The sequence below is a fragment of the Rhinatrema bivittatum genome, chromosome 1 (genome assembly GCF_901001135.1).
Source record: "Rhinatrema bivittatum chromosome 1, aRhiBiv1.1, whole genome shotgun sequence".
Taxonomy (NCBI): domain Eukaryota; kingdom Metazoa; phylum Chordata; class Amphibia; order Gymnophiona; family Rhinatrematidae; genus Rhinatrema; species Rhinatrema bivittatum.
In genome coordinates, this window is record NC_042615.1 from 404,309,694 (window position 1) to 404,334,420 (window position 24,727).

The window sequence follows — 24,727 nt, forward strand, 5'->3', positions numbered from 1 at the left end:
TCAAATCATTCTCACCACCGACACGTCCAACCTCGGGTGGGGAGCCCATGTAGCCAATCTGCAGACACAAGCATCTTGGCCTCCAGAGGAAGCCAAACACCAAATAAATTTCCTGGAACTTCGAGCAATCAGATATGCTCTCAGGGCCTTTCAGGATTGCCTCTCAAATCAAGTCATCCTGATTCAGACGGACAACCAGGTGGCAATGTAGTACAATCAACAAACAGGGAGACCCAGGCTCCTTCCTTCTGTGTCAGGAAGCTGCGCAGATTTGGGCGGAAGCTCTCTCCCATTCAGTGTACCTCAGGGCCACCTGGTTACCGGGAGTGGACAATGTGTTGGCAGAGAAGCTGAGTCGTGTCTTTCAACCGCCCGAGTGGTCTCTCAACCCCTCAGTAGCAAACTCCATCTTCCAACAATAAGGATATCCTCGGATAGACCTCTTTGCGTCCTCACAGAACCGCAAAGTGGAGAACTACTGCTCTCTTTCACAACAAACACTCTCAAGCCAGAGACGCATTCTCCCTCTCTTGGGCAACCGGTCTGCTTTACGCATTCCCTCCACTTCCTCTTCCTGTTAAGCTACGTCAGGACAAGGGAACCATGATCCTGATTTTTTTCAAAAAAGCTTAAAAAAATCTAAACGCTAAAAACGAAGAAGAACCGCGCCGAGACACGCCCACCGAGCCAGCTCCAGCCTATCAGAATAGGCCCTACTGGACTTTAAATTTGAGCTCTTCCCGGCGCCATTTCTCTCTCTCTGCCGCTGCTCTCTGTGGGGAAAGCCTGCGCGATCGGCGCCAAGCCCCGTCGGGGGAAGGTTAGTAATTTTCACTCCCCTCCCGAGCGGCCTCAGCGCCGATAGCGGGCATTTAAAAAAAGCTTAAAAAAATCTAAACGCTAAAAACGAAGAAGAACCGCGCCGAGACCCGCCGAGACATGCCCACCGAGCCAGCTCCAGCCTATCAGAATAGGCCCTACTGGACTTTAAATTTGAGCTCTTCCCAGCGCCGCGCACCGAAGGAGCGCGACAAAGGGGCCTGCCCCTTTGTGCGCCCCTTAGTGCAGCCCTGCAGGGCAGCACCTAACAATTTAAAGTCGACTCTAAGCTAAGTTAGTTTTAAGTCAAAACTTATCTATATTTCAACCATAGTGTTCAGCTCCAGAAATTACATCTTAACACTTGTGTATTCTGGTTCCAAGCCTGTTCTCTATCTACATTGTCAGCAATTAACCAGCTTTCAACCAGCAATCAAGTATTTCCAGCATTCATCTCTGCATCCAACAGCACCCAGCATTCATCCAGTATCAGACAACAACCTCCCACCACTCTGCAGGCAAACATCATTCATTTCTATCAGCCTTCATCTCTCCTTGCAACCAGTACGCAGCTTTAGTCTCCCAGCAATCTAAAACTTCTCTTCCTTAATCCTTTTTTCTCATCATGCATACCTATAACATCCCAATAATTCAATACCGAAGGAGAACCTACATAACCAATCCCACCAACATCATACACAAAAGAATTATCCCAATCATGACCTCTCCTCTGAATCAACTACTAGGCCTTACGCTTCTGTCAGTAACCCTTTTCAATGCTCAATCCCTAATTAAAAAGAGACACATCCTCAATGATTACCTCCAGGACACAAATCCAGATATCTGTGCTATCACAGAAACTTGGCTAAAAAATTCCGACATTGCGCTAATCAACCAACTTCCTATCCATTTATATGACATCTTCACCTTCCACAGATACAAAAAAAGAGGAGGCGGCCTTCTTTTAGCTACCAAGAAAGAACTCAAGCTATCTGCACACTCTATTAAGACGGAGTCCAAGTTGGAATTGGGTCTAGCTAAATCAAAACAGCTACAAATTCTTCTAGTCTACGCCCCCCCTGGAGTTTTAGAAACAGACCCTTCTTCACTCATAGAATCCATCGTGAAACATATCAACTTAGACCTCCCAACTATGATCTTAGGTGATTTCAACCTTCACACTGACGCCATACCTCGCTCCTCAAATTGTGAAGCGCTACTCACCTCCCTCAGTGCTATGGGATTCACGCAGATCATCAATAGCCCTACGCATAAAGCAGGACACACCTTGGATCTAATTTTTATCAACTCCAATTTCTCTTGCACATCAGAACCCTCCTGCAAACCAATCCCCTGGTCAGACCACTTCCTGATAGAATCCTCTTTCTCCATAGATAAACAGACACACTCCTCTCCTCACCTTTCTACTATTCAATTCAGGAAATCTTGCCCATCAGATATACTTAGTGATCAGCTTTCCAAGGAACTCATAAATCTAGACATTTCCAATCCTGACTCAGCCCTATCCTCCTGGCATAAGATCACGGAATCAGTAGCTAATAAATGGTGCCCAATTGTTTCCAAAACATTCAATCCTTCAAATAAAGGAAATCAACCGTGGTTCTCTCTTAAACTAAAACAGATGAAACAGGAGCTACGTCACAAGGAGAATTTATGGCGTAAAACCCCCAATTCAGCTACCCTGTCAACGTACAAAGGCTTTCTACATCATTACAGGACTTCTATTCTACTAACAAAAAGGGAATTCTATGCCAATAAAATACATCATCTCCAGTATGATGCACAGGCCCTGTTCTCATACGTTTCTCAAATCACGAAATCAACCCCACCGCCTATTCCAGATGAACAAGCACTATCCAAGGCTAATGAACTAGCCTCATTTTTTCAACAGAAGATTCTGAATACGCTCGCCCTTCTACCTCCAAATACTAAACCTCTCACTTCAGACGAAAATCCTCACTCATTCTCGAGAGCCAAGCTCGACAGTTTCGAATCAACATCCACCAAAGAGATTGAATCCCTACTTAAAAGACAGAAACCTTCTAGCCATCCAGCAAATAACATCCCTTTGAGACTATTGCTTCTCATCCCAAACACTATCTCAGGACCTTTGACAAATATTATTAATTGCCTTCTAACTCAAGGAAGTTACCCTGACAGTTTAAAAACCGCAGCACTCAAACCCCTCCTTAAGAAACACAATCTAGACCCCAATGAACCAGCCAACTTCAGACCCATCTCCAATCTCCCTTTTCTAGCTAAATTAACGGAGAAGCTGGTAAACTCCCGACTATCAGAGTACATAGAAGATCACAACATCTTATACCCTTCACAATATGGCTTCCGTAAAACACGCAGTACGGAAACACTCCTCATCTCACTTACAGACCATATCATTATGGGTCTAGACAAAGGCCATTCCTTTTTGTTAGTCTTGCTAGACATATCGGCGGCATTTGATACAGTCAACCACTCCATCCTCCTTGACCGCCTAGCAGACATCGGCATCTCTGGATCAGCCCACAGTTGGTTCAAATCCTTCCTTTGCAACAGAACTTTTAAAGTAAAAATTAATAATACAGAATCGCTCTTAAAATCCACCCTTGGTGTTCCACAAGGATCCTCCCTATCACCTACCCTTTTTAATATTTACCTCCTCCCCCTTTGCCAATTGCTAACTGATCTTAATTTAATCCATTATCTTTACGCAGATGACGTGCACATTCTAATCCCCATTACAGAATCTATTTCAAAAGCGCTCTCCCACTGGAATAGCTGCCTTTTATCTATCACTAGCCTCCTCAATAGATTAAACCTTGTCCTAAATGCCTCAAAGACGGAGCTCCTCCTCATCTCTTCAAATGAGGAAAATTTTCTTCCATTATTCTCTAACAACTCATTCTTCATCCATAAGCATGTGAGAGACTTGGGGGTTCTTCTGGATAATCGGCTAAACCTAAAGAAAATGGTTAACAACACTTCCAAAGACTGCTTTTATAGACTTCAAGTTCTAAAACGTCTGAAACCTCTACTATTTTTCCAAGATTTCAGAACAGTTCTCCAAGCGTTGCTATTTGCCAAGATAGACTACTGCAGTGCCCTTTTCCTTGGCCTCCCCAAATCTACTACCAAACCACTGCAGATGATTCAAAATGCTGCGGCGAGATTATTGACCAACACCAGCCGTGGAGATCACATTTCTCCCATCCTTAAATCTTTACATTGGCTACCAGTGAATTTTAGAATACTTTATAAATCAATCACCCTAATTCACAAATTCATTCATCATCAACTCCAACTCGACCTCGAAATCCCTTTCAAATTACACTCCTCCAACAGACCAATTAGAGATATTCTCAAAGGTACTCTGAATTTTCCCCCAACTAAAGCCACACGCCTTTCCTCGACCAAAGTCCGAGTGTTTTCAATAGCAGGACCTTCTATCTGGAATAACATACCCTCAGGCCTCAGATTAGAACCCTGCCTCTTAACGTTCAGAAAAAAACTCAAAACGTGGCTATTTCATCAAGCCTTTGCTGACCCTCCAGACAATCTCTAGTCACCATTATTCTCTCCTGGACGAATTTATCCCCTCCCAGACGAATGGTTTGCTATCCTCTCGAAAGATGGACTTCCAGGTTAAAGCACCTTAAGCTTTAACCCACATCCTATACTATTATGTTACAATACTTCCTGCCTTTATTTTTTTCCAGCTATTTTTAGCTTCCAAGTTTCTACACCTTGTTGAATGTAACTTTACCTTTTTCTCCTCTATTGTTAATCACTTTATTTATTGCTTCAGTTATCCTTGTTATATGTAAACCGATCCGATATGGTTATCACTATGAAGGTCGGTATAAAAAAGTGTTAAATAAATAAATAAAATAGCACCTCATTAGCCACGCCAAGTGTGGTTTCCAATACTTCAGGACCTCTCCATCCGCAGGCACATTCCCTTGGGAAAGGACCCGCTCCTGATCACTCAGAACGACGGGTGCCTACGACATCCCAATCTTCAAGCCTTGTCCCTGATGGCAATGGCATGGATGTTGAAAGGTTAATCCTTCAGCTACTTAACCTTTCTGAGCCAGTTTTCCGTGTCCTGATTGCTTCACGGAATCCTTCCATGAGAAAAGCTTACTCTTACAAATGGAAAAGGTTCACGTCATGGTGCTCTTCTCAGTCCCTTGACCTCTTTTCCTGTCCAATCCCAAAATTTCTGGACTATCTCTGGCATCAATCAGTCAGGTCTTAAGACTTCCTCCATTAGAATGTATGTCAGTGTGGTAGCCACCTTCCATAAAGGTGTCAGAGATGTCTCTATATCAGTACACCCCTTTGTAGCACGGTTTTTGAAGGGCTTGCTTCACATCAAGCCTCCGCTACGTCCTCCGGCCCCTTCTTGGGACCTTAATCTAGTTCTGGGTCGGCTCATGAAACCACCATTCGAGCCTCTTCACTCTTGTGAACTTAGATATCTTATATGGAAAGTGATTTTCCTTTTGGCTATCACTTCAGCTCGCAGAGTTAGTGAACTGCAGCCCTAGTTATCTATCCACCTTACACTAAACTTTTGCAGGACCAGGCAGTACTCCGCACTCACCCAAAATTCTTCCCTAAGCTAGTTTTGGATTTTCATCTTAATCAATCCATCATACTACCTACCTTTTTTCCCAGGCCCCATGCCAACCCAGGAGAACAGGTTCTGCATACCCTTGACTGTAAACGGGCTCTAGCGTTTTACCTAGACCATACAGCTGCCCAAGGGAAAACACTCAATTGTTTGTGTCTTTCCACCCTAACAATTTGGGAAAGCCTGTGGGTAAGCAGACTCTCTCCTCCTGGTTGCGGACTGCATATCCTTCTGCTATCAGCAAGTGGGCATTCCATTCCAAGACCGTGTTAAAGCACACTGTGTGAGGGCCGTGGCGACTTCAGTAGCACCCCTGCGATCGGTGCCGCTTCCTGACATTTGCAGGGCTGCCACTTGGAGTTCCCTCCACACTTTTGCAGCCCACTATTGCTTGGACAAAGCCGGAAGACAAGATTCCATCTTCGGCCCATCTGTCCTTTGTAACCTATTTACAACGTGACATACCAACACCCTTCCGCCTGCCCGGTGGAGTTCAGGATGCCTCTACTAAATTCCGCCCCAGTTGTGCCTGTTGCAAGCCTTTGGGTACATTTTGTGCATGTTCGGACATCCTTAGCTAGGTACTCACCCATATGTGAGGACTACCATCCTGCTTGTCCTGTGAGAAAGCAAATGTTGCTTTTAGTGAATATATTATTTGAGGTTTGGAGTGAAGAGAGGTCTTTTGTCAGACTCTTGACTGTCTCGAAAAGAAGTTTTGAGTTGATCATTACTCCATATATCTGTTTTTGCATACTAGTCTTTTTTTGATTTATTTGTAAGGTTTCGTTAATGAGACAGGTATGATTTGTATCTTCTTAGTGATTCATCTGAAGGGTTTTTTTGCTAATGTTTTTCAAGTTTTCTTAAGTGTTCTTTAGATTCTTTCAGTTCTTCATTATACCAGGGGTTCATTTTTCAGTGGCGGTGATTTATTTTGTTTGTGTTTTTTGTTTGGATTGGTCTAAATTTGTTTGCTATTTCCATGATCATATTATCCCACGAAACGAATGCCTCATTGCATTTTGGTCTCTAATGCAGTTGTTAGTGTTTCAGTTTTTATTTTCCTTCTGAATATTTGGGTAGTTATATTTTCAGGGCTTTTCGCTATTTGCTTTTTGTCTATTAGGTCTGCTTTGATTAGGTGGTGGTCAGACCATGGGATTATTGCGTGTTTATTCTTTATGCTAAAATTATTGGGGTTTGCAAAACTGAAATCGAGAGTATTACCTGCTTTGTGAGTTGCTTCAGAGATGTGTTGAGTCCATCCTAAGGCTTCCTTTGTTTTAAGGAACATTTCACAGGAGATGGATCTTGGAGACTCATTTACATGAAGATTAAAATCTCCTAAAATTAAAGTTGTTTCAGGAGTAGGGAATTCCTTTGTGAAAAGTTTGATTAAGGGTGAGCAGTCTTTTTGGAGAAGGCCTGGAGGAGGACAGTATATTAATCCGATGTTAATATGTATGCCGTGGAGGAGAGGAGGTGCAGAGGAGATATGATATAGACCTTCAGATACCTGAAAAGTTTTACTGATGCACAATCGACAAACCTTCTCCATTGGAAAGAAATCAGTAGAACTAGGGGTCACAAAATGAAACTCCAGGGTGGACAACTCAGAACCAACATCAGGAAATATTTCTTCATGGAGAGAGGGTGGTGGATGCCTAGAATGCCCTTCCAGAGGAGGTGGTGAAGTCGAAAATGGTGAAAGATTTCAAAGAGGCATGGGATAAACACTGTGGATCTCTAATGGCTCGAAGATGGAGATAAGGAAAAGAGTGCATGGGGGTAACCAATAAGCCTTCATATTGTTGATGCAACTCATTATTGCTCTCTATTTTAACGACAGGGAGAAAAGAGGTAAAGGGGAATTAGTTTTGGCAGCAACCAACAAGGACAATGAATTTTACAGTCTGGGAAAACAAATAAGCATGGGGTAACTTGCTGATGCAGCTGTTACCACCCTTAACCAATAAGCCTTATACTTGTGATGTCACTCCAACATTGCTCTCTGCTTCAACGGCAAGAGATTTATTTATTTATTTGTTGAGTTTTATATACCGTCGTTCGGTGAAGCCATCACAACAGTTTACAAGATTCAAAGGTAGTATCTTAACATATGCGAATTAAGGGTATAACAGGATACATATTATATTCGAAAATGATAACAGGGAATTGGACTTAGACAGCAACCAACAAGGACCCTGACTTTGATGGTTTGGGAAATTAAGTATGGGAGTAACTTGTACAGCACGGCAGATGCCATTCCCTGATGCTACCGTTATGGGGCAGCTGATGCTACCATAAGCTTGTTGGGCAGATTAGATGGACTGTTTGGTCCTTTTCTTCCTTCATTTCTATGTTTCTGTGTTTATTAATTTTAATTGCTGGCTGTTATTTAATGTCTGTTTTGAAATATTTTATTGCTTAGGAAATTTAAAAATAATTTATAGGAGTTTTAGATTATTGGATGATCGTAGGGATCTTCATTTTAAGTTTTTATTTTATTTTGCCTGGGAATTTCAATGTAATGGAAAACATTTCTTTGTTATAACATACAGGAAAAAAAATTAGTAGAAAAGTAACTTTCACTTTTTTTTTTAATCACATTGAAATCCCCAAGAAAAGTAAAATCTAAAAATGAAGATCCCTAGATGTTTTGAAATATTCTTTATTGGTATAGTTTTACTATTATTGATATTTTATATTTCTTGATTGTATTATTTGAATTTTTGAGGAACAGTGATGTTTCTGTTTGTCCATTATCACAATGCAAACAGTCTGGCTTCTTGAGGTTTCCGATTCCATTTTTGTCAGCATGCTTCTGTTTATAATTTATGGTCACTTTATTCTGTATTTGGTGAGGGTCTGTCTGTGTTCTGTGTGTGATTGAGGTGAGGTACTCTGGTAGCATGTAGTTTCTATATAGGAATCTATAGCAGTCTGACTTATTCTGTTATCTTAATTTGAAAAGAAGTTGGCCGTAGAGGCAAAAACTCATAGTAAAAACTTTTAAAAATATATCTCAAGCAGAAAGCCTGTGAGGGAGTCAGTTGGACCGTTAGATGATCGAAGGGTTAAAGGGGCACTTAGAGAAGATAAGGCCATCGCGGAAAGATTAAATGGTTTCTTTTCTTCGGTGTTTACTGAAGAGGATGTTGGGGAGGTACCTGTACTGGAGAAGGTTTTCATGAGTAATAATTCAGATGGACTGAACCAAATCACGGTGAACCTAGAAGATGTGGTAGACCTGATTGACAAACTGAAGAGTAGTAAATCACCTGGACCGGATGGTATACACCCCAGAGTTCTGAAGGAACTAAAAAATGAAATTTCAGACCTATTAGTAAAAATTTGTAACCTATCATTAAAATCATCCATTGTACCTGAAGACTGGAGGATAGCTAATGTAACCCCCATATTTAAAAAGGGCTCCAGGGGCGATCCGGGAAACTACAGACCGGTTAGCCTGACTTCAGTGCCAGGAAAAATAGTGGAAAGTATTCTAAACATCAAAATCACAGAACATATAGAAAGCCATGGTTTAATGGAACAAAGTCAGCATGGCTTTACCCAAGGCAAATCTTGCCCCACAAATCTGCTTCACTTTTTTGAAGGAGTTAATAAACACGTGGATAAAGGTGAACCTGTAGATGTAGTGTACTTGGATTTTCAGAAGGCATTTGACAAAGTTCCTCATGAGAGGCTTCTAGGAAAAATAAAAAGTAATGGGATAGGTGGCGATGTCCTTTCGTGGATTACAAACTGGCTAAAAGACAGGAAACAGAGTAGGATTAAATGGACAATTTTCTCAGTGGAAGGGTGTGGGCAGTGGAGTGCCTCAGGGATCTGTATTGGGACCCTTACTTTTCAATATATTTATAAATGATCTGGAAAGAAATACGACAAGTGATGTAATCAAATTTGCAGATGATACAAAATTGTTCAGAGTAGTTAAATCACAAGCAGATTGTGATAAATTGCAGGAAGACCCCGTGAGGCTGGAAAATTGGGCATCAAAATGGCAGATGAAATTTAATGTGGACAAGTGCAAGGTGATGCCTATAGGGTGACCAAAATGATAAAGGGGATGGAAGAGCTCCCCGATGAGGAAAGGCTAAAGAGGTTAGGACTGTTCAGCTTGGAGAAGAGACGGCTGAGGGGGGATATGATAGAGGTGTTTAAAATCATGAGAGGTCTAGAACGGGTAGATGTGAATCGGTTTTTTACTCTTTCGGATAATAGAAAGACTAGGGGGCACTCCATGAAGTTAGCATGTAGCACATTTAAAACTAATTGGAGAAAGTTCTTTTTCACTCAACGCACAATTAAACTCTGGAATTTGTTGCCAGAGGATGTGGTTAGTGCAGTTAGTATAGCTGTGTTTAAAAAAGGATTGGATACGTTCTTGGAGGAGAAGTCCATTACCTGCTATTGATTAAGTTGACTTAGATAATAACCATCGCTTTTACTAGCAACGGTAACATGGAATAGACTTAGTTTTTGGGTACTTGCCAGGTTCTTATGGCCTGGATTGGCCACTGTTGGAAACAGGATGCTGGGCTTGATGGAACCCATGGTCTGACCCAGTATGGCATGTTCTTATGGTGTTTTAGGGCCTGTTATAATATTTGTAGAGTTGCCTTTTCATAGGTAGGGTGATTACTAGTTGAGTCTGATAATTAGGGTGTTATGGTATGGCAGGTTACCTATAGATTCTGAGTATGTTTTTTGCAGGAATTTAATGTTTCTGATTGTGGAGCGAGTGTTATTAAAGTGTCAACATAATTTAAATATTATTTTTCTCTGAGTGATAAAGAGAAATGGCCTTGTTCTGTTCTGCATCATGCTTTGGGGGAGTTTCTGTGAATACAGGATATTGTATAATGTGAGATGCAGGTTTTATATTGGGATTTGTCCCACTCCTATGTAGAAAAATTGTTGGTTGATGTTCTTGCATAATTTTCGTGGTAGTTTTACTAGATGGTTGAAACTGGCCAGAGGTTTTATTGTTACATAGAAGGTTCTTCTGTCTAGAGATGCTACTGACATGCATGCCCAGCACTGGGCGATAATGGTGCAAAATATTTGTAGCAGTGCCTCTTGCTTTATGTGCAGGAGTAACCTGTCTATGAATGTATATAGAATTTGATAGCAGGCAGGTGTGGAGAGAGCCATTGGACCTCTGCCAAGATCGAACTAACAGGGTAGTTTCCCTCTCACAGGTGATTTTCTCTAAAAATAAATAAATAAATGAAATATATATACCTTGGGGAGGAGGGCTTGGGAGGGAAACTGTGCACCAAACCTTTCTCTATTGCTTCCTTTTAGTGAATTGGGCTATGTAAAACCACTCCTTGCCTACCTGTCCATCCCGACTAGTCCCCCTCTTTCCCTCTACCAGTCTATCCCTGCAAGTCTCTCTCTCTCTTCACCAGTCCAGCCCTACCAGTTGCTTTCTCTCTTGCCACCAGTTCATACCCATTGGTCCTACTATCTCTTTCTCCATCTCACCACCAGTCTCTCTCTATCTCCCTCCGCCAGTCAGTTTCTACCAGTTTGTCTCTCTCTCTCTACCAGTACCTTTCTACTAGTCTGTATGTCTGTCTCTCCACCAGTACACCAGTCTTTCTCCTCCCCCCCCCCCCCCACCAGTCCATCTGCACACGTCTGTTTCTCTCTTTCCCTCCACCTGTCCATTCCCCCAAGTTGCTCCAGATCCAGTTATGTGGCTGCCTGTAGATATTGAATATGAGTACATTCTTGTACATTTACTGCTGTGTTTTGCAATTATATGTATTCTGTTTATATTTGTAAGTCAGTAATTGCATCGCTTCCATGTTGCCTAGAAAAGGGATTCCCAACCTTTTTGGGAGCATGGACCCCTTTTCAACCTCCAAAATTTTCACACATGCTTCTCTTTCATTTTTGTCTGCAGTTATGTGCTGTATATAGAAAAGTTATTAATGAAATAATATGTACCCCAGACTCATTCATAATATATAAAACTTATTAAATAATGCTTCCAGTACTCTGTCATCTCTTTGAATGACTGTTTCAATAACTTTGCTACACATCCAAGCTCTCAAACTATGCTATGATAGTACTCGAAGTATTATGGATTCCATCTGGCCTTGCTATCTTATCACAGTCATCCACTTTATAAATGCAATTTGCAGTGCCAAGTTGAATGTCTCTGAGACAGCAAATATTGCCTTTGTTTTGAGGATTGGCCTTTCAACAGTAGTTCCTGTAACATTTACCTTTGATATTAACCATATACTTTTTTTTCTGAAAATAAAGTTAGTACATAATGGACATTTAGTTCTGTAAACTCATAACCTTTTGCTTGTTTGAAAATTAATAACAATTTTCTTTCTGTCTTTATCTTGCTTTTACCAGGAGAGTTGCTGAGTCAACCCAGACCAGAGGGTGTGGCCGAGATCATGTGCCCTAAGAATGGTAGTGAGCGAGTGAATGTGGCCTTGGTGTACCCTCCTACCCCAACCGTAATCAGCCCTTGTTCCAAGTGAGCTCTGAAGAGACACCTTCCCTACCATCTCCATGCACACCAAAACACAAAATCAGACACCAAAAAGAAAACCCTGGGAAAAAAGTGATCATCAGGCAGCCAAGGCACTGCTCTAATTATTTGTGATGTAGCATCATCAGATTTTATAAAGAAGGTAAAGTGAAAACTTTATTTTTTTAAATTCTTTATTTTCAAATTTTTTAAAGTTTTACCAGGAAAACCTCCTGTACAGTAAATTCAATGTCATAAAAAGAAAAAGTATTAACAGGAAAAATAATTACATCTTATCCATTAATTATAGACATTTAAATTATAAGAAAAATATATTAGTAATTATGATGTAGAAAGGAGCACATTCATCAATATATATATATTGATATATAAAATAGGCATATTAAATAAGTCGTCAGGTATGCTACCACTTTATACTATTTTACATCAAGCCTGTGGAAGTTATAATAGGGGTTCGCCCCGCTAAGAATGTTCTGAGTTGTTCTGGTTCATAAAACATGTAGTTTACTTTTAGGTATCTGATGCATGCCTTGCAAGGGTATTTTAGGGCAAACTTAGCACCCAATTTCAAAACCTCAGGTCTCATCCTCAGAAACTCCTTTCTACGTGTTTGAGTGGATTTAATGACATCAAGGAATATCCATACCGGATTACCGTAAAAAGAGCTTTGTCTGTTTCTAAAAAACAGACACATTACATGGTTTCTTTCCAAGAGAAAAGCGAAAGACACTAGTAAGGGTTTCCTCAGATTTATCTCACATTCTGATGACATTTCTAATATATTAGTTAAATCCAAAGGGCGATCTTGTTCTTCATTTTGTACACTTTGCTGTAAATAAAAGGCTTTTACTACTACTGGTAGTGCTGTCTCCGGAATCTTCAGGACTTGCTTCAAGTAAAGTTTAAACAATTTCAACGGGGAAATCAATTTTATAACAGGAAAGTTCAAGATCCGAAGGTTATGTGCTCTTAAAGCATTTTCCACGGCTTCTAACCTTTTAACAGTGACACTTTCAGATTCAATCATCTTAGTTTGCTTATTTTCAATTATTTTCATTCGTCTGTCCATATCTTCCACTTTACTTGTAAAATTTGTTATTAAATTATTATTTTTAATTGCCTGGTTTTTAATTTCAACTGTTGCCACAGAGAGAGTTTGAATTGAACTTTCTATTGTGCTTAGCATTGTCCAAATCCCTTCCAGGGAAATTGCATCAGGTCTTACTGTTAATGGAGAAACTGAGATCACCCCCTCGTCCTCCACAGTTTCCCTGCTCAACCCCATACCTGGAATCGTTGACAGGTCAGGAATCTCTAAAACAAGCGGGGAGGAAGCCATTGCAGGTTTCTCTAATCCCCCTCCTGGGCTTACTTCCCCCAGCTGATGTATTCAGCTGGCACTCATGGCTCCTGTCTGTCTGTCTTCGGAGGTTCCCTCCCAAGCCATTACCATGGCCGCTCCTACCTCCACCGAGGCAGGGCTAGGTACATTGATGTCTCCGGGGTGAGCGGGTTTACGCAGTGATCCGGGGCTTAAAGTCGTATCCAGGGTCAGGGGGGACGGCACATGCTCCAATGCCGTTCCCCCAGCGACCAAGCTTTCTGGGACTATCGGTGGAGCCCCTGCAAAGAATCCAGAGATCTGTTGCTATTGCAGGTCTTCTAATGGGAGGAGGAATAGACTAGTGGTTAGAGCAGTGGACTATGAACCAGGAGACCAGGGTTCGAGTCCTGCTGTCGCTCTTTGTGACCTTGGGCAAGTCACTTTACCCTCCATTGCCTCAGGTACAAAAAAAACTTAGATTGTAAGCCCTCTGGGGATAGAGAAATACCTACTGTACCTGAATGTAAACCAGTGTGATATCTCGATTGAGATCGAATGTCGGTATATAAAAAAAAAGAATAATAATAATGGTGAGCCAATAGGCTCACCTTAGGCGACCTTTACATTTTGTATGTGGCATTTTAATTTTCTGTTAGCAATTAAGAAAAAAAGGAAAATTTTCAGCAGCTTTCCCTCCAGCATCTCTCGCAGTCTTATACCTCGGCGGCCATCTTGCCTCCATATATTTTCTTTTTTATACCTTATTGAAGAGGACTAACTGACTAGTAAATTATTTTTGAGTGTAAAAGTGTTGTAATGCATGCAAAGCAAAACCATGCACACCCACTCCCTACCCTGTACCATTTGTTTGCTATTTCTAGCTAGTACTGAAGTGGATAAAGCAACACTAGGAGAATATAATAACCTGCTTTTAGTAACAACATTGGTGGTGGCAAAATGCAACAAATTAGACCATTTTTGTTCCATTTGTAGACCCCTGAAGCAAATGGAGGGTACCCATAAATTTAAATGAAAAATGTTCCTTTCCTTCATTTTGTTTCCCATTCAAATCTATAGCATATTGAAAAGTGCTGCACTGAAAAAGCTGCTGTGAGACTGATAACTATAGAGGCAGCAGCTGAGCCCGAGTTTGTGTTTCTATGTTTAGTAACTGAAGAGAATTTGGGAGCTCTAGTCAGTGGCGTCTTAGCCTCCAATGAAGGGGGTAGGGGAGGTAGACGACACTGGCGATGTTTAGAGCAATTCCCAAGAAGAGCACGCAGTGCAGATAGAAAATGTGAGCAAAGCCCCTGGCCTTTCACTCATAGATCACTCTTATCGTCAATTCCAGTGCCAACAGCAGCTGCAAAGCATACAGAGAGGAGACTGCAAAAGACATCCATTGTATGGAGGTAATTAAAGTGAGGGAGAACCTGCATTTTGCTTAGTGTATTCACTTCAATAAGGCAAGGGAAGGTACTAGAGTATCTGACAGAAGCTGACCCCATGGCACCTACTACCAGTCAGGTGTGAGGCCAGCAGCTCTCTGTCATGTGTCTACAGCAGAAACCACAATAGAGGAAATAGGATGATGGTCTGTATCACTGTCTCAGGGCAAGAGGCAGGCAGCATCCAATGTAGTGACGAAGTGTTAGGATTGTGGACCCTTGTGCTGGGGTGAGGTTGGCTCAAACTGGAAGAGCAGATAAGTGCAGAGTCTGGACAGGAACTTCACCTGTACCAGACCCTTTGCCCCCGGGTTGAGCCTTTGGGTTATGGGGGCTAGCAGATCTTAAGTGGTAGTCTCTGAAACGTATGCAGAAGAGTAGATTTGGGGCAAGGCTGAGGCAGATGGGGAATGAAGAAAAGAGGATTTATATTCAGACAACAACCAACAAGGGCTGAATTGCACAGGCTGGATAAACAAATAAGCGTGGGAGTAGCTTACTTATTGTGGCGGTACTACCCTTAACCAATTAAGCTTGATACTTCACTTAGATGCAGCTCCAGCACTGCTCTCTACATCAGTGGCAGGGGTGGAAGGTAACTAGAACCAAAACGTTACTAATAAGGGCCAAGAGTAGCAGATAAGTATGAGAAAAAATAAACGAGAAAGCTTGCTGGGCAGACTGGATGGGCCGTTTCATCTTTTTCTGCCGTCATTTCTATGTTTCTATGATAGGAGTACCGGGAGGCCAGGCAAGAGTATCAGTGGCAGGCGGCAGACAAGGGTAATGAGAGTCCAGGCTAAGGTCAGTACCAATGGTCAGTCTGAGAGGAGAGAATACAAACAGGCTGGGTTAGAGAGACGAGGCAGGAACAGGCTGGAGAGAGAAGGCATGCTCAGGAATGCAGCAACTTGCACTTCAGGGACTGAAGTCGACCCATTGCTGAGGTGAAGATGGGATGTTCAAGCCAGCCCTGTAAAGGACAGCGGGGATGTTGTCATCAGGAGATGCCACTGGCAGTTTCCCAACATGGTGCCTTTAAGAGGTGGGAAGTGTAGTACATGCATGCCTAGGAGGACCCCATGAAGTGCTGTGCTGGTAGCATCCTGCCACAAAGAGATGAGGCAGCGGCGCTCTGCGGAAGGCGGAGGTTGAACAGGTGTAGAGCCTAGGTGAGTGGTGCGGCTCGAGGGTGAGTTTTGCCCTCTCCTCAAGGTCCATTGCTTTGGTTTGGAGGGAAATTGTTGATGGAATTTGTTTATGAAACGGGGGGTGGCAGAGATGTTTTTAGCTGGCTTCCAGGAATTCTCCTCTGGTTCATAGTTTTCCCACACTGTTATGATGTCTGTGGGAATCCAGGATTTCTTGGACCTCAAATTGTGTATCTTCTTCTGAGTAGACTTCAATGAGATTGGGGAGCCAGTGAGACGGCCAGGACAGGGTCACTGGTTTTAGGAGGAACACATGAAATACATTATGAATTTTTAGTGTGGCTTGGTCCTATTCAATGAAGGATAAGTAAAGGACCTATGAAGTGAGGTACTAACTGCAATGAAGGAACACGGAGTTGTAGATGCCGGGTACTTAGCTAGATTAGGTCTCCCACTTGGAGCTGGTCTGTGTCTGAGATCTCTGTGTTTTTTTGCTTGGGTGGCAGCTTTGGATATGAGCTGGGTTGTTTGGGCCCATAGGTCTTGAAGTGCGGCCAAGTGGTAGAGGCGCACCCTTGGATCCTTGCCGTAGACTATTTGGAAGGGAGCCTGAGGTGCTACTCACTTGATTATTGTGTGAAAATGCTGCTCATGGCAGGAGGGTGGCCCGGTCATTTTGTTTCTGACATATAGTCAAAGGAAGGTCTTTAGAGCCTGGATTGTTCTCTCCACTTGTCAGTTTCCTTGAGGGTAATAGGCAGTAGTAAAGTCGATGGAAATACTGAATTTTCAGCAGAGGCCTTTCCAGTTGCAGGCCATGAATTGCACACCCTTGTCAGACAGGTTGCGTAAGGATAATCCATGTAATCTGGAGACGTGCTGGACGAACAGACTGACCAGTTCTGGAGCTGAAGGTAATCCAGGTACAAATTGTGCCATCTTGGAGAATCTTCTATGACCCCAATCACAGTAGTGCCGTTAGAGAGAGGGAGGTCCACAATGAAATATGTGTAACTCCCTCTCTCTTAACAGCGCTATCTTATGTTCTTATGTAAGTGGGTCCAGAGTTCCCTGGGAGCCAGCAACAGCTGTAATATCCCTCAGGATTTGGCAAGATCAGTTTTGTGTTGGCACAAACAGGCCAGGAGCTCACATAGTTTCTTACATCCGTTCTGAGTTGAGACCCCCAAAAATGGTGCTGAAGGAAGTCAAAGGTACGGGAGACGCCCAGGTGTTATGCAATGTGGGAATCATGTGCCTGTTTCAACACTTTTTCTCATAGCCTTCGGGGTACCACTGTCTTCCTGGAGGGACAGGTGTAGTGGAAGCAACAATGACTCTTGCAAGGTCAATGATGTGTTGAGGGACTTCAGGGATAACCTCCATCACAAAGGAACACGAGAGGGCGTCTGCTCATTGGTTTTTGGCTGCTGGGTGATAGTGGATCTCGAAATCACATTCAGAGAAAAGCAGTGACCATTGAGCCTGTCTGGAGTTGAGTTATTGAGCTGGTGAAGATACTCCAAATTTTTATGATCTGAGTATATAGTAAAGCAATGCTTGACCCCTTCTAGGAGGTACTGCCACTCCTCAAGTGCCATCTTTAATGCCAGGAGTTCAGTCCCTTCACTATTAAAACAATATTCTATTTTTATGTGCCATGTTTGTTTATTTTATTACTATGTATCCTAGTACTGTGAAACCAGTGTACATTGTGTATTGTTACCAATACAGTTCTGCTTTATTTATTTATTTTATTTATTTGAGGTTTTTTATATACCGAGGTTTAGCAAAAAAGCCTTCATCCCGGTTTACAATACAACAATTTGTTACATAGAACGGTCAAAAAAGAACAAAGAAAAGTTACGAGGAACTGTATAAGGGGAAAAACAGGGGAAAAAAACAGAGGTTTATGAGACCTCGGACTAAATGGCAAATAATCGGGGACTGAACATAGGTATATGAGCAACATATGGGCAAGGTTGTCCGGAACAGATTAGAAACTTTGCTAGCATAGCTAGCTCAAATTGGAAATATTGCTGGTTCGAGTTGGAAACTTGGCCAGCGCAAGAAGGAAACTGGGAAGAACATTGGGAGTTATGTACAGGGTTATGTGTCCGGGGGTGGAGGGGGGAGGAACGTTACCAGGGTAGGGGATTAAGGAGGGGACGAAAGGGAGGGATCGTATCATCATGGGTTCATGGTGTGTTTGTCTTGTATGGGAGATGTTAAAGATGTTATTAAGTTATTAACTTTGTTTAGTTTCCAATTATATGTTATGTTCCCTCCCATGAAATCCAGATATATGTACTATAATTCACATCTTTCTTTGTAATTCACCTTGTGCTTTTCCTAGGAAAAGGTGGAATATCAAATGGAAATAAATAATTAAAGCTGAAATTACTACACATCTACAAAAAATTTGCCTACTTTTTTTTTTCCAAAATGCTAACATAGAACAGTACATCCAGCAGACTAAAAAGAAGCAGAGAACAGCATATGCTAATTTTATCAGTTTAACTAATTATCTTCTTCTATTCCAAAGTATATATTCAAAGGTTCTGGAAAAATAAGTGTAAATCAAATTAACTCACCATTACAATACAGCAGCTGCTTTGTTTAAAAACAAAGCCCGGGGGACTGACCTGCTCGTGAGGAGGCAAGGAAGGATTTTTCCAACCCGGCTGTCCTTTCCGGAAAAAGTTAAAAAGATCTGACTTTTTGTTCCCGGAGCTGTGGAGGAGGGGCGTGACGTCATATCCGCCCTGCATCGGGACACTGCCTATAAAATCTGGCTTTCTGTGCCGAGAGAGTGGGGACTGACCTGCTCGTGAGGAGGCAAGGAAGGATTTTTCCAACCCGGCTGTCCTTTCCGGAAAAAGTTAAAAAGATCTGACTTTTTGTTCCCGGAGCTGTGGAGGAGGGGCGTGACGTCATATCCGCCCTGCATCGGGACACTGCCTATAAAATCTGGCTTTCTGTGCCGAGAGAGTGGGGACTGACCTGCTCGTGAGGAGGCAAGGAAGGATTTTTCCAACCCGGCTGTCCTTTCCGGAAAAAGTTAAAAAGATCTGACTTTTTGTTCCCGGAGCTGTGGAGGAGGGGCGTGACGTCATATCCGCCCTGCATCGGGACACTGCCTATAAAATCTGGCTTTCTGTGCCGAGAGAGTGGGGACTGACCTGCTCGTGAGGAGGCAAGGAAGGATTTTCCAACCCGGCTGTCCTTTCCGGAAAAAGTTAAAAAGATCTGACTTTTTGTTCCCGGAGCTGTGGAGGAGGGGCGTGACGTCATATCCGCCCTGCATCGTGACACTGCCTATAAAATCTGGCTTTCTGTGCCGAGAGAGTGGGGACTGACCTGCTCGTGAGGAGGCAAGGAAGGATTTTCCAACCCGGCTGTCCTTTCCGGAAAAAGTTAAAAAGATCTGACTTTTTGTTCCCGGAGCTGTGGAGGAGGGGCGTGACGTCATATCCGCCCTGCATCGGGACACTGCCTATAAAATCTGGCTTTCTGTGCCGAGAGAGTGGGGACTGACCTGCTCGTGAGGAGGCAAGGAAGGATTTTCCAACCCGGCTGTCCTTTCCGGAAAAAGTTAAAAAGATCTGACTTTTTGTTCCCGGAGCTGTGGAGGAGGGGCGTGACGTCATATCCGCCCTGCATCGGGACACTGCCTATAAAATCTGGCTTTCTGCGGCGCGCAGTCGACGCCGGCGCGCTGCCTAAGCCGCGCGCGCCGAAGGGGCGAGCGGCTTTGTATGAGGGTGACCAAGGAAGGAATTATAAACTTCTAACAACTTAAACCTCACGAGGTTAAGTCCCTCAGTGAAAGAGCCTATTCATCACTAAGGGTATGGTGAGTAGAACCCTCAATTTGTTTGCGCAAAAAAAAATAATTTTTCATTGAAATATAAATGCCGCATTCAAAGAGAAAGGGGAAAGTACGTGATGGTTCCTCGACTCCATGCATGTCAACCCCAGTGCAGACAACAATAAGGGAGTTCTACCCCGCGGTAGGGGCTTCTCCAGGAGGGTCAGCTGGGATATCGGAACAGGAGCAGTTGCCGGATCCCTTTGACGAGACATCTTTGAGCCCTGGAGCACCAGAGACTCCCCCCCCACCTGCTCATGACAGAACGGCAAGCTCTGTGGACTTCCCGGGTCCGATGTTGTCCCTGAGGAAGGAAACGGTCGAAGGAGGACTTGTTAAAATGTCGGGGCGAAATCAGGGCGACAGTGTTCTGTCTGCCCTGAAAGAAATTAACATCGGGATGGCGACGGGAACAAGTAGTTCCTCTCAAATGTCCATGGAAGGGAGTGAACAGAGTGTGTTGGGTAAATTAGAAACTAATTTTCTGAGGTTGCCATCAAATATACTACAAGTTACATTACTAAATAAACCGGATATAGTGACCCTGGATGTTCTGTGGAATGCTGTATCAGTTATTGAGAAAGCTATTGTTTCTTTGACACAAGCTTTTCAAAGCTTCCAGGACCAATCCAGTGTTGTTAATCCGGTGGTTTTAGCAAATTCAAATAAGATACAGGAATTGGATAATAAGGTATTACAAATAAATGGAGTGCAAGCTGGCCTAATTCAGGGGGAACTAAGGACAGATAAAAGAATTGAATATCTGGAAAACAATCTAAGATATAACAATCTTAGATTGATGAATTTCCCTAAATGTAAAATAATTTCACCCAAGGAGCAATTTAATAAATATTTAAAAGAGGTCTTATCTTTTTCCTCAAGTGATTTACCTTCAATTTCTAAAATATTTTTCCTCCCTGAACCAAATAAGAGAGGTGATAGGAAAGCAGATGGAGAAACGGTTAGACAAAACTTAGAAACGTTTTCTCCATTAGAAGATCTATCTGCTTTCCTAGAAACCCCTCAAGAAGAACAGATTGAGCGGAGGGGGATATTATTAGTTACATTTAATATATCAGTTGAAAGAGATAATGTATTAAAAACGTTCTATAAAAATAGAAATAAAATGTACTTGGGTGAAAAGATATGGATGTATCCAGATATTATTAGATCAACTCAGATACGCAGGAAGAAATTTTTGAATTTGTGTCCTAAAGCCCGCTCTATGGGCGCACAAATTTTAATAAAATTTCCTTGTAAGTGTTTGTTAACATTAAATAATACTAAGTATATTTTTATGGAACCAGACCAGTTGGAAAAATTCCTCAATTCAAAAAGTGAAATTACTCCCACATCTGAGAACACTGGTGATTAAATTGAAATAACCCAACCACCCTTATGTTTTCAATATTATTAGGGTAAAATTTATTATTAAAATTGCTCCCATGGTTTTCTTTTGAATTAGGCTCTTTCAGTTTCATAGTACATGGAAGGTGAGACATTATATTGCAGATAAGCTGTGTATTAGGTTTCTTTTTTTACTTTTTATTTTTCTGGGAAACAAGTTGTAATACTACAGTTGTTGCAATATGATGAACCTGATTTGTAAGGTATGTGATCCTTATTTGTAATTTAAAAATTTAATAAAGAGATAAATATAAAAACAAAGCCCATGGAGGTCATGTGATGTGGTGGAGGAGTAGGGTGTGTTCCTGCAGAGCTTGTATTCCCTCCCTCCCGGAGAGTTCTTATTTTTAGGTTTTCTCTTTCTTTTGATTCAAGAAGGGACTTCTCCTACTTAATACAGAATTTCTGTTTTTGAGGAGCTATATCGCTGAAGTGGATGGCAACAAAACCCCAGAAACACAGCCTCAGCAAACTGAGCTAAAGATGGTGCCGGTGGCTAGCACGCCTCCTCTCGAGCAGCGAGACGGAAAAGTAGAGGCAGTAGTGTCAACATTGGATGCTAAATATGATAAACCGTACCAGAAATTTGACGAGATGAGGCAGTTATTAACAGATTCTACAGTCCAGCTACAGGAAGCTGAAACCAGGTGACCCAACTAGAGGCCCAATTGACTGAACTAAAGTCTGAGATGGAGAAGCAGGTGAAAACAATTGATGATCTAGAACAGCAGTCCCCAACCTTTTTGCACCACAGACCACATTCATACAAGACAAATTTTCCACAGACCGGGGGGGGGTTAAGGTTGTCAAGCACATAACAAAACACAAGCAAGTGCATATTGTATAATTTAATTATAATGTAAATGTGACTCACCATAAAGCAGAATCACTGGGAGCACTGAGCTTGTTTCCCTGCAACGAGACTGTCCCGTCTAGGGGTGATGGGAGACAGTGACACCCGAAGTGTGTTCCTTATGTCCAGTCTACTCCGTAATCTTGTTTTGGTTTCTGTCATTGCAAAAAACCCCATTTCACAAAGATAGGATGTTGGAACTGGAAGCAGGGTTTTCAGTGCTTTTTTGGTGATCTCCGGATATTCCGCCTTGACTTTAATCCAGAACATTTGGAAATTTGAAATCTTAAACATACTTTTAAGGCCACCATCATTTGTGATCTCAAGCAGTTGGTCTTCTTCCAGCACGGACAAGGTGGATTCACCAGGCTTGTTCACAAATGGGTCAAGGATCCATTCCTTCCTAGTTCGTGGGTCTTTTGTTGTTGGAAAGTAATGCTCAAAGTCTTCTAAAAGCTGAGAAAGATGATTGTGCAGCAGCTGGGAGAATGATGGCCCAGGTTCGGTCTCTTCCAAAATCCTTGCTAATGTTTGAAACATGTCAAATATCCCTATTTTCACTCGCCATCCCCACAATTCCAGTTTGGCTTTGAATGCTGCCACCTTATCTGCCAACTTGAAGACAGTGGTCATTCTCCTCTGAAGTGACAGATTAAGTTCGTTGAGCAAGTTGAATATGTCACACAAGTAAGTTTTGCGACCCATTCTGTACTGCTGAAATGTGCAGCAAGTGGTGATTGTTTTTCTAAAAGAAATCTATGAAGCGGCTCTCGTAACTCAAAAACTCTAGCCAGTAATCTACCTTTAGAAAGCCATCTCACTTCTGTATGTAAGAGAAGACGTTTGTGCTCTGCATCCATCTCCTCACATAGCTGCTCAAACAGACGTGAGTTAAGGGAATGTACTCACCTGGGCCCAAAGCTGGTAAGCAGGACCAGACTATGTCCGGTCATAGCGAAATTTTTAAATTCGCTTCGTAAAATGGATAAATTCTTGGCGTATAGGAAGAGACATTCTTTGGAATACAAGGGCACCCAAAGATTACTCTGAGCTAGTAGTGGCACAACATAAAGCTTTTACCCCGATTTGTGCGAAACTGATACAACATAAAGTGACCTTCATGCTGCAATTCCCAGCCAGATTAAAGGTTACATGGCAACATGAGACCCGCACTTATGATTCTGCGGAAGCAGTGATGCAATTTGTGACTATGCTGGACTCGCAATCCGGAGAGTGATTCTTATTTTGACAATGTATGTTTTCTTTTTGAGTTGGATAGCTAGCATCTTGGGTTAGGCGAAATGACTTGCTGAGGCTGCGGCCTTTTACCCCGTGTATATTAGGCGGAGGGGTGTCATATCTCCATGGATATCGCAGAAGATCCAGCCCTACCTGCACAGAAACCTATCAATTGCAGTTACAGCCCCAGCATCTAATCACAGGGCTCTTAATGCACAGCTGTCGCTAATAAAGGTTCCTTGAGCGACTACTATCTCTGCACCTACAGCAACCTTAGGGCTCTATTCTTTAACTTTACCTTACAAGATTATGGCTAGTTGTCTACGAACCCAGAATGCCACACCTTCAGCTCTAGAAAACTTCAGGGCTTGATCTACGGAGTATTTTCTCTGACGACTACAGTGTCTTGCTCAAGGCACCTGGCTATTCCAGTAGTTGAAGAAAAATATGATCTGAGTTTGTTTCTCTTTCCCTTTTTTCTTCCTCTGTCTTTCTTCATTTCTTCTCGGAGGGTGGGGGATATCTCATGCAGGCGGAAACGTAGTTCTCTATGTTTAGAGATGAGGTAGGGAGGATGTAGCGAGGGGTTACGGGGAGGGAGGGAGGGAAGTGGGGGGGGGGGGGGGGCGGCGTTAGAGATAATGAAGGTTATTTGGAATGTTCTGATCCTGACTTCAGGGAAGCACCACACAACTGTAGTGTGTTTGATGCTGGGAGGCCCAAGCCACAGACCATGGGTTGCACCTATTGGCTATCTCTCTCAATATATAGAATTATAGAATGTCACAGACTTCACTGTGATTTTGGTCTTAGAATGTATCTGGTATAGGTTCAGTATTTAAGAGATATCAAATTGTACAATCATTGCAAAGACATGTACATATAGCTTTATTATAGGAGACAAAGTAGAACATCAAAAACTCTGTGGATGTAGGTAAGCCAGATATTTTCAGCCAGGTATTGCAATATTAATTGGTAAACAAATTCTATTTCAAGTAGAACATGATCGTTAAGATCATGAGAGGTTTTGAATGAGTTGATGTGAATCGGTTATTTACACTTTCAGATAATAGAAGGACTAGGGGGCATTCCATGAAGTTAGCAAGTAGCACAATTAAGACTAATCGGAGAAAATTCTTTTTCACTCAACGCACAATTAAGCTCTGGAATTTGTTACCAAAGGATGTGATTAGTGCAGTTAGTGTAGCTGGGTTCAAAAAGGTTTGGATAAGTTCTTGGAAGAGAAGTCCATTAACTGCTATTAATCAAGTTTACTTAGGTAATAGCCACTGCTATTAATTGCATCAGTAGCATGGGATCTTCTTGGTGTTTAGGTAATTGCCAGGTTCTTATGGCCTGGTTTGGCCTCTGTTGGAAACAGGATGTTGGGCTTCATGGACCCTTGGTCTGACCC

The 24,727-nt window shown here is 42.3% G+C and overlaps 1 protein-coding gene across 3 annotated transcripts in view; it reads left to right on the forward strand.

Annotated features, from left to right (window-relative positions):
• Positions 1-24,727, forward strand: part of MFHAS1 (malignant fibrous histiocytoma amplified sequence 1) — a 286,744-nt gene that overhangs the window by 203,215 nt on the left and 58,802 nt on the right. Inside the window, exon 3 of one of the 3 annotated variants that reach the window (XM_029602118.1) lies at positions 11,879-11,999. Coding sequence is in view for 1 of the 3 variants with exons in the window: in XM_029602110.1 (XP_029457970.1) it covers positions 11,879-12,009 (131 nt within the window). In the remaining 2 variants the exon portion in view is untranslated. Of the gene's footprint in view, positions 1-11,878; positions 12,163-24,727 lie in introns of those variants that run through there. The other 2 variants (XM_029602136.1, XM_029602110.1) reach the window with 2 other exon arrangements.